We start from the raw sequence: 14,925 nt of genomic DNA on the forward strand, positions 1-14,925 counted from the left end.
ATCTTGGCATCCTAATATACAATTTACCGCAAACAGAAATTCTGTTGCAATTAGTGACGGGTCAAGGTGATTTTTGTGCTAGGGACAGTAGCCTAATATAGGAGGCTACACACAGCAGTCACAGTTCACCGTGGCACAGCTTACCGCATCATCCAAAAGTTCTCTTGCTTCCATAAACTGATCTGTCAGAGACTGCATTGCTTTTTTCAGGTCGTTTGGGGATAATGAAGATGAGTTTAAAGAGAAACTGCCATGGAACTCGCGGACCAAATTTGTAGTGATGTGGGCACTGAGACTGTGACTATGACGAGATCCACAGTGTCGGAAATTCGATAAGTTCGGCAACAAGGAGTTGGTATCAGCTGTCTTCATAATTCTTGAATTGTTTCCCTTTGGACAGTCTGCTGATTTACTCGCGTGTACAGCGCGACCACCACATCTCCTGAGACTTATCAAGCACCTCTCGAATAAAGGGCGAACATGATAATGAGAACACAACATGACACTATGCAGGTCTTTATGATAGAGAGTTCTGAAAAGAATACAGTCTTGGAATCGATGTATTTTAACCGAAAAAAACAAGACAGAGGGCAAAGTCAAAAGAAACTAGGCTAGGCTTGCCGATAGCAGCGAGCTACTGAGCCAGTGCCCGTATAAACAAGTGCATTGCGCAGGACCGGATGTGGCTCGCAAAAATCGTGGCGAGAGAGAACAGCAACCTACATAATTTGAAGTAGAGATCGGTGTCTCCTTTGAGCAGGATTTGAATTTGAAATGTGATTTCTTTGGAATTGGTGTCAGGTGATAAAATATTTTGTTAGATATTGTTCATCTATTTATTCACCACTCTCAAAGATGAATTTTACTGGATTTACTCTGAGATATTCCAAAGTAAACAGCGAAAACAAAACTGTCGAAAACTGGTTATCAGCTCGATTTACAGCCGATTGTGAATAAGATCATGAAGAATTTGATTTACTCTTTATACACATGAAAGATAAATGGCTGTGGTATAGGATTTCCCTTATTTTCGGCTTCGAATTATGAATATTTCTGAAAAACCTAGGTTCGTGAATGGTATGCCCGACTCTGCTGGCAACATTGAGGTGATCCAGAGCTCCCTGAAGGCCTCTTTAGGCGGCCGGGACAGGGATCGTCTCGATGAAGATGTCGCTGCAGCTTCTAAGCGTGTCTTGCTGCACAATATTGAGTTTCTACCAGCATCTGCCCCCTACAGTATACAACGTGATACACTGAGAGCTAAGTACATCCCTCTCAATTCAGCACCTACACAAAGCAGGCCATGGGGAGATGGAAGTACTCCACAACACCAAGGTAAAGTAAAAGTGGCTAGAGATCTAGATCTAGTGTGTGAAAATATATTGATAATTGTAAGCATGGTCTCTGCCTGCCTACTAATCTAGATCTACTAGAATCTAGATCTAGATATCTAGATCTAAAATCTAGATTCTAGATATCTAGATCTAGATCTAGATCTAGATTCTAGGGTGATCTTTTACTTTAGCACGTTAAATTCCCCAAGTCTACTAATCCCCGACTCAGACCTTCAAAACTTTGAACTGGGCCTAAAAATGCGCAAAGTAGATTCTAATCTAGAATCTAGATCTTGTCTTAGATCTAGATTTAGATCTAGATTTCTAGATCTACCGTTCTAGTAAGGCTTGTTACGGAAAAGGGAATAAAATCAATTCAAGAATTTAACGTGCTAAAGTATAAGACATAAGATCACCGATTCTAGATTTCTAGATCTAGATCTAGATCTAACAATAACAGCAACCCTGTTGGGAAGCAGGCCTTGGTTGCTGTTTGGCAGATATTGTTGCTAACTGAATTTTCAAGGGGGAGGGAGGTTGTTAACTTCTTCAAAGTTAAAAAACCCTTTATACCCGCCCCTCCCCTCTCCCCTCACACACATCACATACCCTGAAACCTCTTCTTCCCATACCCCCCACTCCCATGTACATGTACACCCCCCCCCCCCCTTACTGTTTTAGACAAAAGTTGAGAATGAATATTTTTGTTATGCCCAGTGGCTGAGACCTTTCCTCTCATATTCTCAAAGGAGGGTGGCTGTGGCGCTAAGCTTGGAAGACCCAAACCGCCCACAAAATTTAATGCAGTCTTAATTAAGAAAATTATAGTAAGAGCATTTATTATATAGTGTAGATCTAGATTGACTTGGCACTGTTGTGTAAAAAGTTGGGACTGTGGTGCTGAATGATAACGGGTAGAGTGTTGTGTATTACATGATTTAATTTAGATTTAGGCCACCTCTATTCTCACCCCGGGTGAGAATAGCGCAGGCAAGTCTTTTGGCTATTCTCACCCGGTGTGCGTTCACTGTTATAGCCTAGATCTAGGCCAACCAATTTTACGTTCACCCTGAACCACAGAATTCTACACTGAAAACAAAAATTGTAGAATTCTGTGCCGTGAACAAACGTTCCATTACTACTGTTAGCCTTTAAAGCGTACAATTTTGTCTGTGGGCGCAGTGGAGAGAGAGAGGAGTAGCGCGAGACCTTCCGGGCAAAACAAAATGGCAACCCGCGTAGTTCGGCTCGATTCGAAAAGTGAAATAGCCATAGCATCTTTGTAGACGATCAAATTAGCCTACTTTTGTGCTATAACGTAATTTTTTCTTTGCTTTTATCCATTTGATCATCCACACCGATAGAAAATATTCCGAAATAGGAAAAACAGGTCTTGTTTCACACCGGGTGAGAATAGCCTACAGTTACAGTGGCAAAAGTCTCACCCGGGGTTATTCTCACCCCGGGTAAGGATGTCCACTTCCTTAGATTTATGTTGAGAAATTAATTCATTGATCTGTGTCCTTAAAATTTGTGAGACAGCGTGGTGAAATCAGGCTCTCGTCAAAATAATGAATTTAGAGAAATTTCGTCTTTTTTAAATTTTCCCCTGGTTTTGCATTTTTTTTCAAAAATTGTGTTTTTTGGTTCAACACCTCATGTATTGAAAAGCACATTTCTGTGGAGATTTCAATTTTAAAAAACGTTGATAAAAGGCACAAAAAATGTCACTTATTTGTTTGCAAGGACTTTCGAGCTATAGATCTAGATTCCAGGCTTCGGTCGCCACTTTTTTTACTAATTTTACATCTGAAACCAGGTGACCCCCACCTCCTTCAATACAGAGATAAATCTCAACTTCTATTCAAGGTAGATGGGTAATTTTTTTTATCACAAGCAAGACAAAGCTTTATAATGGTACCTATTCAATATATTTCTTATACCCCAAAATTGGGGAGCGCCTGATTTCTCCATGCCGTAACACATTTATATTTTTGTCGCTCTTTCTCCCAGCCATGACTAGCTCTGCTCACAGTGACAAAAATGGGGATTCCCTGCCAAGCCCCAGGGTGGTGCTGTATCCGGAGGAGAAAGTCAAGATGGAGTGGTCTCGGATGACTCGAATCGGAGCTGGTTTAGTCAACATGGGGAATACCTGCTTCTTCAATTCAACTTTGCAGTGCTTGACCTACACTGCACCACTAGTGAACTACTGTTTCACCAATGACCACAGAGAGAAATGTATGTTCTATATATATGTTTTTTCTGGGATTTAAAAAAATGGTCGTTCTTTGAAAATGGGTCTTATTCTTAACCCTTCCAGCCCCATGCGCGTATATTTTCAGCAGCGTTTGTACCTCCCACCAACCCAAGAGTGTTGTATGTTCTCAGTTTTGGGGTACCGAATGAAATTGCTAATTTTTCTAAATTAATGAACCTAATCAAACTTTAATTTTCAAAGTGTTGTTCATTTACCTACTTTGTTATATATAGGTTATTATCTAAACCTCATTACAAAGTTACCACATCACTTTTTAGAATGCGTGCCTCTTTTCTTAAATACTACTGTATTGGCTGGGACTGGGGTAAGGGAGTGCACAAAAATGGCTGGGGCTGGAAAGGTTAAAAGTAAAAGTGGTAACATTTCCAGTCACTTAAAATTCTAAATAAATCATGATTAAGCTCTATCTACCATTCACTTCTTTCTTATGATTAGACTAGATACCCGTGTTTCAAATTTGTATCTGGGGGCTCTCGTGGCCTGGAGGTTAAGGTGTTGGCCTCTCATTCAAAGGTCCCAGGTTCGAATCCGGGTAGCGACCGAAAAATTTTCTTTTTCTAAAATTGTCTCCTTTCACCCCCTTTCCTGCTCTCTAGCAATGTTCTGTCGTCTGCTTTTGTCACCTCTATCTGCCCCCACCCCCTCACCTCCTTTGCCCCCTCTGGGCTCTTAACTCTTTCTGCAGCCTTTCTACTCCTTGGCTCCTTCTTACTGCTGTCTTTCTGCCACACCCCTGATCATCTGGTAGGAAAGATCTACACCTAGCCCCCTCGGACTAGGGTGAAAAGTCTGGAAAGGCCACTGTGCAAGTTGCACACGTTAAAGATCCCTTGGTGGTCTAAAATCTATAAAGGCTTCGGCCGCCACCCGGACAAAATTCAAAATTTCCTACCAACTGGAAATATTAGGTGTGTCCCGCCCATATGACCTTATGCAGTTGCGAGCGCAGTTAAACACTTACCAGAAAAAATTTATCTTTTTAGTGACAGGAAATCTTTGTTTTGGTCATTATATATATTTTCCTTGAAAATTTTTGAAAATGTGTGAATTTTGCAGCAGTTTTAAAGTATTTCTTTTACTGTTTACTGGAAAAAGTGTGATCTCTGTTCATTTCAGGCAAGAAGAAAGACTTTTGCATGATGTGTGAAGTTCAGGACCACATACGAACATCTCTAGATTGCGGTGGAAGGTCAATCAAGCCCCATTCTATGCTGCAAAAACTTAGATGTGAGTTTTAAGCAAGTTGTGTTTGAAGTGGTAATATGGTGATATTTTCACTGGTGGACAGATGGATAAAAGTGAATTCATTCGAGTTTTCATTGACATGTGTCATTTCCCAAAATTTTGTAAGTTTGTAAATTTGTTTACATTTCATTTTTTTCCCCTGAGAATTTGAAAGGGAATGGTGTTGCTTAAAGACTTAGTTTTGATTGATATAAAAACAGGTTTGCGCAAAAAAAAAGTGTTGATTTCAATGTATGCCCCTGTTCAGTTTTCTTTATAATTTCATGGTATGTAACTGAAAAATCACTGCTTATGTTGAGCAATTATGGTGGTTTTCAGGATTTCCATGAGAATGCATTGATATTTGCATGTACAAGGTAGCAAATAAAGTGAAAGTAGGTTGATGTGTCATTGCGCTGATGCACAGAGATTGGTGAATATGGGAGTGTCTATAGGGGATAATATTGATCAAAGAAAAGAAATATTTCTTGACATTCTGTCATAACATTGGTTGATCATTTTATTTTATCTGCAGGCATAGCAAAACACATGAAGTGGGGTCGTCAGGAAGATGCTCATGAGTTCTTGCGCTTCTTAGTGGACCACCTGCAACAGTCATGTCTACATGGCGAGACAAAGTGAGTACTTGCATTCTTTGTACTCTCCTTCTTTTCTTGTATTTTTTTTCCCCCTACGTGCAGAGTTCTTTTCTGAAAAGTAAATATAATTTTTCATCTTCAGATGTCCTGGAGTTTTCAATTGTAGATCCCTGTTCCTTTTTACTTATAATTTCAATTGTAGACCCCTGTTCTTTTTTGTACTTATAAGTTCAATTTCTGCCACTTCTGTGGTATGACTGGAGAATCACTGCTTTTGGTGTTTTTTCAGGCTTGTAATACTGCAGTAGTTACCTTATTTGATTTGCTTGCTCTGGCTTGCTTTTATCAATTTGTGTGGTCACTGAGGATGTTGGCTCTGATGATGCAGCTTGTGTTTTTGTTGTTTTACTTTATTGTCTTAAATAAATGTTTTTGATAAATCATAAGCTCGCCCTGGGAGCTTTCCGCACTTCTCCAGGCGGAGGCAAACATACCATCACTCACATTTAGACACACACAACTCTCACTACAATACGCAATGAAACAAAGTTCAACACCAGGGAACCCATCACCTGACTGTGTTTTCAGAACAAACCCAGACACCATAAACAAATTCCAAAACAACGAAAAACTCATCAAACCCTTTGGCCTCTGAGTCCTTGACCTTAAAAACATACAATTTTCCAAACAAGACATCCAACAATTTTTTTTCCCCGAACTCCCTCCGCGGCACCTCACCAAGGCAAAATTAGACTTACAGCTGACCACGCACACCAAAGCAAGCACAAACACCAAAACATTTAAAGCAGAATGAGCATTTGCCAAAAGGTGGGATACCTGGGTGTGACAAATGAGGTCCAAAATCAACTTTATGTAATAATTCTTTAATCACCCATATTATATAGCCTAATGATTGCTCTTTCAGGCTCAGTAACTGCCAAAGCTGTATATGCAATGGTCTTGGTGTAATTCTGACTTGAATGACGGAAATAGCAAAAAGTTTGTTCATAACAATGATGACACAAATTTGTGAATACTCAAAGTTCCTTTCTTCTGCTAGGCTGATGTTATATTTTGAGACATAGCAAATAACTTCTAAAAATACATAGAATTGACAGTTTATAAAAATCTTTATTAATTTTTGAGAAAATTACTTTTTTGTGTCATAATAGTTATGAACGAACAATAAGTGACCAAAATACTATCAATTATGTCAAGTTTCATCGACTAGAATTGTCTAAAATAACACTCTAGTCTAATTATAGTCAAGTGATAAATGAAAGACCATTGAACAGCTATTTTTAAACGCCAACTGGTCATAGGGCATGTTATGCATAAATTTAAAGTTCGTTCATAACCATTATGACACACTGTTTCGTTCATAACTATTATGACAAATTTTACTTTTGGCCCCTAAAATTTACTTATATTGATCTGTGTTTCACATAAAATGGTTTTCATTTATGAGACTTTCCTTAAAATATGATAGATTCCTCTATGTAGGGAGAATTCAAAGTTTATTTCCTGAAAAACCCTTAGAATACCTTTAAAATGGTTCGTTCATAACAATTATGACAAACTTCAATTTTTATCCTAAAAATTTATACATTTTGATCTGTCATTCATTTTTTTAAACTTTTATTAAATGAAACTGTCCTCATAATATGTATCTCTGTACATGTTTTTAAAGTTTATTAACACTGAAAAGCCCTCAAAATATATAAAATGGACTATAAATAGTTCGTTCATAACCATTACTACAAAAGTATAATACTAATTAAAATCCACACCCATACACTTATGATAAAAATCAAAATATCAGAATGTATGCAAGGTCTATTCTGTCCTTTAGTTGGGTTAAAATTAAAAATACATCCCAAAACAACTGTAAATTACATGGAATAAGGTTTCGTTCATAACCGTTATGACACACTGTTTCGTTCATAACTATTATGACAAATTTTACTTTGGGCCCAAAAAATTAACTTATTGTTCTGTCATTCACATAAAATTGTTTTAATTTATGAGACTCTCCTCAAAATAAGGTTATATGTTGAACGAATTCAAAGCTTAATCACTGAAAAACCCTTAGAATACCTTTAATGGTTCGTTCATAACTATTATGACAAACTTCAGTTTTGACCTAAAAATCAATATTTTGACCTGTCATTTACTTAAAAATTTTATATTAAATGAAAGTTTCCTCATAATATGTATCTGTGTACATGTTTTTAATGTTTATCAACACTGGAAAGCCCTCAGAGTACAATATGTAGTTCGTTCATAACCATTACTACAAAAGAAAAATACTGATTAAAATACATACCCATACACTTATGATAAAAATCAAAATATCAGAATGTAAGCACGGTCTAATACATCCTCAAGTTGGGTTAAAATTAAAAATACATCCCAAAATAACTGTAAATTACATGGAATAAGGTTTTGTTCATAACCATTATGACACACTGTCACGTTCATAACATGATGACAATCCATTATGACAAGCATATTTTTGCCTCTTCTTCGCTTCTCTTTTGAGTCATCAGCACGCTACTCTTCCATGTTCATTCCACCATGTAAAAGGATGTTGTGAAACAGTGGGAAGTCCCTCACATGATATTTTGCAGAAATATAAAGTGTTTGTTCATAACATCATTATGACAAACCTGGATTATCTCAATCAAAGTCATATTTAAGCAAAACCATGCGATGGAGCGGAAAATTACCCTTCTGATGGATCAATGTCAAACCAGTGTTTAATACCGGTCATTCCCCAGGATGATATGTTTAACAATTTGGGTTTTCTAGACCTTGGAAAGTCTGATGATGTAATTATGACACGAGTTATGAACGAACTTATAAATTTTACTCAGCAAATAACATTAATATAAGAAAATAAAACCCTTTTAATGGACACACGCTGTTATGATCTGATGGTGTATACAAGCTAATTTCAATGTTTGAATGCACTACTGTTTGATAGTTTAAGATTAACAATATTCTGTATTTAACATACAATTACGTGTGCACTCAGGATGAGTAAAAAATGCCCTATTTTTAGTACTATTATCTTTCTATGAAGAGATATAAGATGCACACATCAATCTACTTGCTCATGCAGCTTGACCAACTTATTTCCTTGCCATATGCTTAAAGTTTTCAGAAGAAAACATATTTTACCATGAGTAGTGGTTGATTTAAAACGTCCTCATGCAAACACCCCCACCTTTTGGCAAAAGCTCGAATACAAAAGGTTAAAGAAAAAAACCCCGGTGCCGAGCTAATCTTCACAGATGGCTCTAAATTGGACTCTGCTGTGGGCGCCGCTGCCCTATCCTCAAACGGTACACACCAGCAGAGACTCCATCCCGAAGCCTCCATTTTCTCTGCGGAGGCCACTGCCATTGACATGGCACTGGACTCCGTAAAAAATGCTCCTGACAAATATTTCCTTATGTTATCGGACAGAATAAATGCACGCTTTAGCTGAAACCGCGGAAAAATATAGTGTTCGCATGGCTACCTAGCCATGTGGGCATCCGAGGAAACGAGCAAGTGGACCTCCTGGCGAAAGAATCCTTTTCCTTAGTTTTGGGATCAACGACGAACACTCTCCCACAGACTGACTTAAAAAATAAAATTAAAAAACTCACCTTCAGCTTGTGGGAGACTCATTGGAAAAAGCAAGTGAGCAGCAAACTTCACAACATTAAGCCCAAACTGGGATTGCTAAATCTTTCGGGTCTCTCAAGAAGAGACAAAGTCATTTTTACTCGATTACGCATCGGACGCATGTCCCTGACATATAAATACCTCCTTCAGGGAGATCAGAAGCCGTTCTGTGTCAGATGCGACACAGATTTTACCATTGGACACATTTTAACAGAATGTCTAGACTTTGAAGAGACCCGAAGGAAATATTTTAGATGCAAAAAATTGCAAGGTCTGTCTTCCGTCATTGATCCCAACAGAATTCTGGTTTTTATAAAGGCCATTGTGAATGGAATTAAAAATTTTTTGAAATGTTATTTAGATAGTTGTTTTCAATTAGTTTATTTACATCAAATTTTTAGTATTTTAGAATTTTAGTAGAGGTGTTGACCAGAATCAGGCTGTGCAGTTTACTGTTGTGAACAGAACAAACCTTTTTTCGCGCGCTCATATGACCTTATGCAGTTGCGAGCGCCGTAAAACTTACTAAAACAAAACAAATCTTAAGCTCATCATTCCTACCTTTGCCAGCTTCTTTGGTTTTGAAGAATTTATTATATTTTTTATTCCTCTCAGATTGGACAGATTCAGCAAGGAGACTACGGTTATTAACCAGATTTTTGGCGGTTATCTCAGGAGCCAAGGTAAATCTCATGATAAATCAAATACAGTTGAGTCCACTTAAACGAAACACAATGAAACGGAAAACAGTAGTCAACCTATAAAAAAAACATGATTTTTTGTCCTTTTTATCTTTGTTAGGAAACAAGCCGAAATGCTTCCGTTGCTAAATTGAAAAGCATTTTAAGGGTTATGTTTTTTAAATCTTCACCAGCAACCTGTGAGTAACACAAATCATCAAGTCTTACTCTCTCTTTAAAACAGAAGAAAGAGACACAAGAACATGTGTATGTTGATTGCAGGCTAGAAAAAGGAATCACCAAGTGAATGTCCCGCCACATCCGGTTGGTCATGGCCTATTGTCTCTGCAGAATTAGTTCACAGAGGCCCTACACATAAGCACGTGATGGCACATAGGGTGTTTCATGCTGTAATGAGCGTTGAGCTTTCTTTGTCACGTCTGTATCTGCTCTTTCATCTATTCTGTGTGGCTGTTTTGCTAAAATTGCAGTTATTGTAAGAAGTAAACAGAACATTTTTTTAAAGGTAGTGTACTCTTCGCTGATTTATTTTTAGTTTTTCAGAAAAATTGGAATTGTTTCTTTAAAAAAAACCAAAAAACGACTAATACAATGTGTATATATGCATTCTTCGAAACATAATTGTTAATTAAAGGTGATAGTTATCACATTCTATCTTTGACCATTTGGATGTGCAATATGTCAAATACTGACCTGCTGATTTTATTGAATTTTCAGTGACTTGTCTTCGGTGTCAAGGAAAGTCGAACACATTTGACCCTTTTATGGATTTGAGCCTGGATATAAAGGTCAGGGATTATTTGTTTAGTGTTGCTTTACTGTGCAGGTTGGATGCTCAAGTTGGATATCTTGCTTTATTATAAATGGAAACCCTCGGAGGTCATCTACCTTTGCTTATGAACTCGTCTTTACAAATTACATTCTTTTGTTTTTCTTCGATGCAACTAGTGCTGTTGCGTAAAAGTAAAATAGTTTGCTTTATAAATTGATAAATATGTGTGTTTAAGATGTCAACAAATGATTTTAAGAGCTCTTTTCCCAATCTCAAGTGAAGACATTCTGAAATTGCATTGAGCAAGAACTAAATCTTTATTGCTTGTTTTCATGAGACTTGGTTAAAAAAAATTGTCCACTCTATTGACAAAAACTAAGCAAAAAAAAAATCAGCATTAAAACTGTTGTGCGGGGCTCTTGTGGCTTAGAGGTTAAGGTGTTCGCCTCTCATTCAAAGGTCCCGAGTTAGAATCCGGGTGGTGACCGAAAAATTTTCTTCCCTAAAATTGTCTCCTTTCACCTTCTTTCTTGCTCTCTTACTCTCTTGCAATGTTCTGTCGTCTTCTTTCGTCTCCACTTTCTGCCCCTATCCCCTCACCCCCTTTGCGCCCCTCTGGACTTCTGACTCTTTCTGCAACCCTTAGCCTTTTTACTGCTACTCCATGGCTCTTTTTTACTGCTGTCTTTCAACCACACCCCTGATCTTCTGGTCGGAAAGATCTACACCTACCCTTCTCGGACAAGGGCGAAAAATGTTGGAGGTCCCGTAATCAAGTTGCGCACGTTAAAGATCCCTTGGTAGTCTAAAATCGATAAGAGTAGGCTTCGACTGCCGCCCGTGCAAAATAAAAAATTTCCTACCAACTGAAAGTTTAGTGTGTCCCGCGCACTCATATGACCTTATGCAGTTGCGAGCGCTGTTAAACACTTACACACACACCCCACACCCCCCACCCCCTGGGCAGTGCCACTGACTGTAGTGTCTTTAGGCCATTCCCAAAGGGGGGACATTTCTCGTTCAAGCACAGTAGAATTGTAAATGGGCTGATTCATGTCACGCTCATAACTGTGCCTGATCTACAACAGGGAACTGCTGCTTTTTCTTTCTTAATCCTTACTATTGTCATTTCCCTCTATAGACCTGCATGTTTGCCGACAATCGTCTGAAATCCGTCAATCGTGACCTGGCCCGCGAGCAGGCCGATGCTATCGCTAAGCCCACCTGTATTAGTCAATGTGCGAAGTGCGAGACCTGGCCGACTGCCAGCGCCCCCTTTTTCTCCCGTCGGCTTTGTCGGCACTTTTGTATTCGTGCCGACGTCGGCGTTTCCGACATAATTGTCGGAACCTGAGTAGAAATACGATTACGAAATAGTACGACGACCTAAATTATCTACTTTCAGTTTCGTGCTCGAGCGGCCAGTTTGAATTTCGTTTGTTTACTGATTGTTCAGATCATGTAGATTCTTTCAAGTTCAAGTCCGACTCACTTGTTCTTCTCTAGATCTAGATTTATAGATCATTATAGGCCTCAATGGAGAATTTATATTCCAATTTTATTGTGTCAAACCCCATTATAGGATGTGTTGTAATATTAATGTTGGTAAAACGCATTTTATCAGGTGCGTGAATTATTTACTTAGAATAATAAAGATCTAATCTAGACTCAGCTGAGTCCCTCTGTTCGGAATCGGATGCAGATTTCTCGTTCAAGGCCTATTCCTATTCATTTGTTCTACTAGATCTAGATCTTGATCTAGATCTAGATTTATTTAGATCTCTAGATCTATAATATAACTAGATTCTAGATCTAGATCTATATGGAGGGTTCATATTATATATATAGACTATAGATCTATATTCCAATTCTATTGTATTATTGTATCAAACTCTTTATAGGTCAATGTAGGCCATATTATTATTATTATATGCTCCTTGTTTGTTTTGGAGTGTGATTTTTTTCTTCTCTTGACTTGTGATGTGCTGGCCTTTTTACTTGAGGGCCGTTGCAGGTTTGTTTTTTTTGGTTAGGGTTAGGTCTCTTCTTTATTGTGTTTGTTCGGGTGGTCGCTCGTTACTCGGAAGTCCTTCCTTTTATGACACCCACAATTTAAATGCTGTTATAAGTTATTGGGGGGGGGGGGGGGGAGGGTGCGCAAAATTTTCAGACAATCTGGTTGAGGCTCACAGGCAGGTCTACCTCTGCTTCTTGTGTATGTTTGTCATTCTCTTATGACTTGCTATTTCCAGGGTGCCTTGATAGTCGAAGCAGACCTTTTGTGCTGTTGAAGCTAGAGAGGTTAGCAGAACAAGTCTGATTCCCTGTAAAGACTTTTCTGTTGACACCCACCCCTTGGCGCTCGTATGACCTTATGCTGTTGCGAGCGCCGTAATACCCTCTACTATAATTTTTTTTAAACCCCAGAAACCCCCCCCCCACTAAAACCAAATAACAAAACTGTTGTGTTTAGTTTGTTTTTACAGATAGTTCTTGGTTATCAATGCTTGTCTCTTATTTTGAAAAGGAAACCCAAAAAGGTGAGCTCTTTTTTATGTATTTGAAATTTTGACGCATGCAAATTTTTTTGTGTGGATGAAATTTTGAAAATATGCAAGTTTTTAGTATTTGTACATTCTGTGGACAAAGATTCAGAGCATTTAAAAATCTAACCTCGGCTTATAAAAGAGGGAAGGTGTAAGTCCAGTTTCTGTATTTTGTTTGTTTCTTTTTCACTTTCAGGGAGTCAATACTGTTGAGGATGCACTGTTAAAGTATGTGAAGCCTGAAACTCTGGACAATGACAATGCTTACAAGTGTCCAAAGTATGTTCATATTTTTCCTCTTGTTTTAATCTGTGATAAGATTAAATATTTTGTTCTCACTACAATAAACAAAGGTGGTATTCCTGAAGGTGCACCTAACTTTGTTCTCAAATTTTCGGACACAATAAACTTGCATTCACCAGCATTGCATTGGACATGACTGAATTTGCTAAGACTTGAGTAGGAATCGTTAATTTTTAAAAATTTGCTAAAATCAATAAAGTGCTTCGTGTATGCTGGAGTGTATTAGTCTTAAAGGATTTGATTTGCTTGTGGCTTCATTCCTTTCCAAATATCATTTCAACAGATGCAAAAACAAGGTGAGGGCACAAAAAAGATTCACTATTCAAAAGGCTCCAAATGTGCTGACTCTGCAGCTCAACAGGTGAGTATTAAATCTGTCTATTGTTATTGATATTGTCTCTTAAAACTTTTAGTACTTCTCCACTATCACCATAATTTGTCCATTTTTTTACGTGTGAAGTTAGTTAGTCTTATAGATCTTGGGTATGCAGCACTTCCAGGAGAGTACTTCTTGCATTGAGTAGGTAGCGTAAACACGGCCTTGCGGCCTTCCGACCGCGTGGTATCGGTGAAATCGGGGTAATTCCGATCGCTGTTTCTTTGCTCTTTCGCTATAAAACACCAAATGTCGTACACCTTGTAAAAGTTCAGCTTTTCCTCGTTACAATGGTGTAAGTTGTTTATATGTCCGATTGTTAGGAGCTGGATAATCGCCGACGAAAGCGAAGCCCCTCGCGGTCGGAATGCCTGGCAGGCCGGTTGAAAAATTGACACGCGTGTATTCAAATGCTTCGCGGAAAGAGGGATGATTAAATACCGTCTTGTCATCGGCGGAGAACTGTAGAGCTTTGAACGGGCTTTCTTGTGATATATGTTTAGCCTTTGGCGTCTAAATAGAAAGCTTAAAAAAATACCGTCAAAATGTTTAAAGATCACTTTTTACTCAAAATATGTAAAATACCAGCTTAAAAGGATAGTAATTAAAAGATCAGTTTATTTCCTATTAGAATAAAGTAATCAACTTGGAATTATTTTTCATCAATCCTTCCGCGAGACTTGGAAAGCCTGTGACCCCACATGTGGGGTACACTACGGTATAGAGCCGACTCGCTCGCCGCGGGGGCCCGGGTCAACGCTCGGTGTTTTTGTCGAAATAACGACAGATCATCGCGTTTGAGGCGATAAAATACTGATTTGTAATGATCTCACAGTCTGGAAAAAAATTAGGCTCCATATATTTGATATAGTGATTGTAATCTGTTAATGTGGAGATGTTTAGTGCTCTTGGTACTTTTTTATTGTCTGTCAAACATGGGGTTGCAGCCAGTGACTAACTTTAACAAATTTGATCGAATTTTAAACAACTACAATTTTCTTAAAAATTGACGGAGAGGTTAAAGAATGGTACCAAAATGCTAAATGGATATAGGCCTTTCAAATGGAACAGATAAATTTGGCATACAGCAAGTTTGAAAATGTAGTTTCTGATA

The 14,925-nt window shown here is 38.2% G+C and overlaps 2 protein-coding genes across 5 annotated transcripts in view; one reads left to right on the forward strand and one right to left on the reverse strand.

Moving 5' to 3' along the window:
- The window catches only part of LOC101854564, a 16,558-nt gene extending 15,916 nt beyond the window's left edge, over positions 1-642 (reverse strand). Inside the window, exon 1 of the mRNA XM_005096544.3 lies at positions 145-642. Coding sequence (XP_005096601.1) covers positions 145-501 — 357 coding nt within the window. The 5' untranslated portion in view covers positions 502-642. The remainder of the gene's footprint in view (positions 1-144) is intronic.
- Positions 643-705: 63 nt separating this feature from the next.
- LOC101854788 (ubiquitin carboxyl-terminal hydrolase 36) overlaps positions 706-14,925 on the forward strand; it is a 42,152-nt gene continuing 27,932 nt past the window's right edge. The window contains exons 1-9 of one of the 4 annotated variants that reach the window (XM_013081457.2): positions 706-796; positions 1,067-1,335; positions 3,348-3,575; positions 4,732-4,842; positions 5,375-5,477; positions 9,729-9,796; positions 10,532-10,602; positions 13,329-13,411; positions 13,719-13,796. In XM_013081457.2, the coding sequence (XP_012936911.1) occupies positions 1,080-1,335; positions 3,348-3,575; positions 4,732-4,842; positions 5,375-5,477; positions 9,729-9,796; positions 10,532-10,602; positions 13,329-13,411; positions 13,719-13,796 (998 nt within the window). In that variant the 5' untranslated portion in view covers positions 706-796; positions 1,067-1,079. Of the gene's footprint in view, positions 1,336-3,347; positions 3,576-4,731; positions 4,843-5,374; positions 5,478-9,728; positions 9,797-10,531; positions 10,603-13,328; positions 13,412-13,718; positions 13,797-14,925 lie in introns of all 4 variants that reach the window. The other 3 variants (XM_005096546.3, XM_005096545.3, XM_005096547.3) reach the window with 3 other exon arrangements.

This window comes from Aplysia californica, unplaced genomic scaffold (genome assembly GCF_000002075.1).
Source record: "Aplysia californica isolate F4 #8 unplaced genomic scaffold, AplCal3.0 scaffold00131, whole genome shotgun sequence".
NCBI classification, from domain to species: domain Eukaryota; kingdom Metazoa; phylum Mollusca; class Gastropoda; order Aplysiida; family Aplysiidae; genus Aplysia; species Aplysia californica.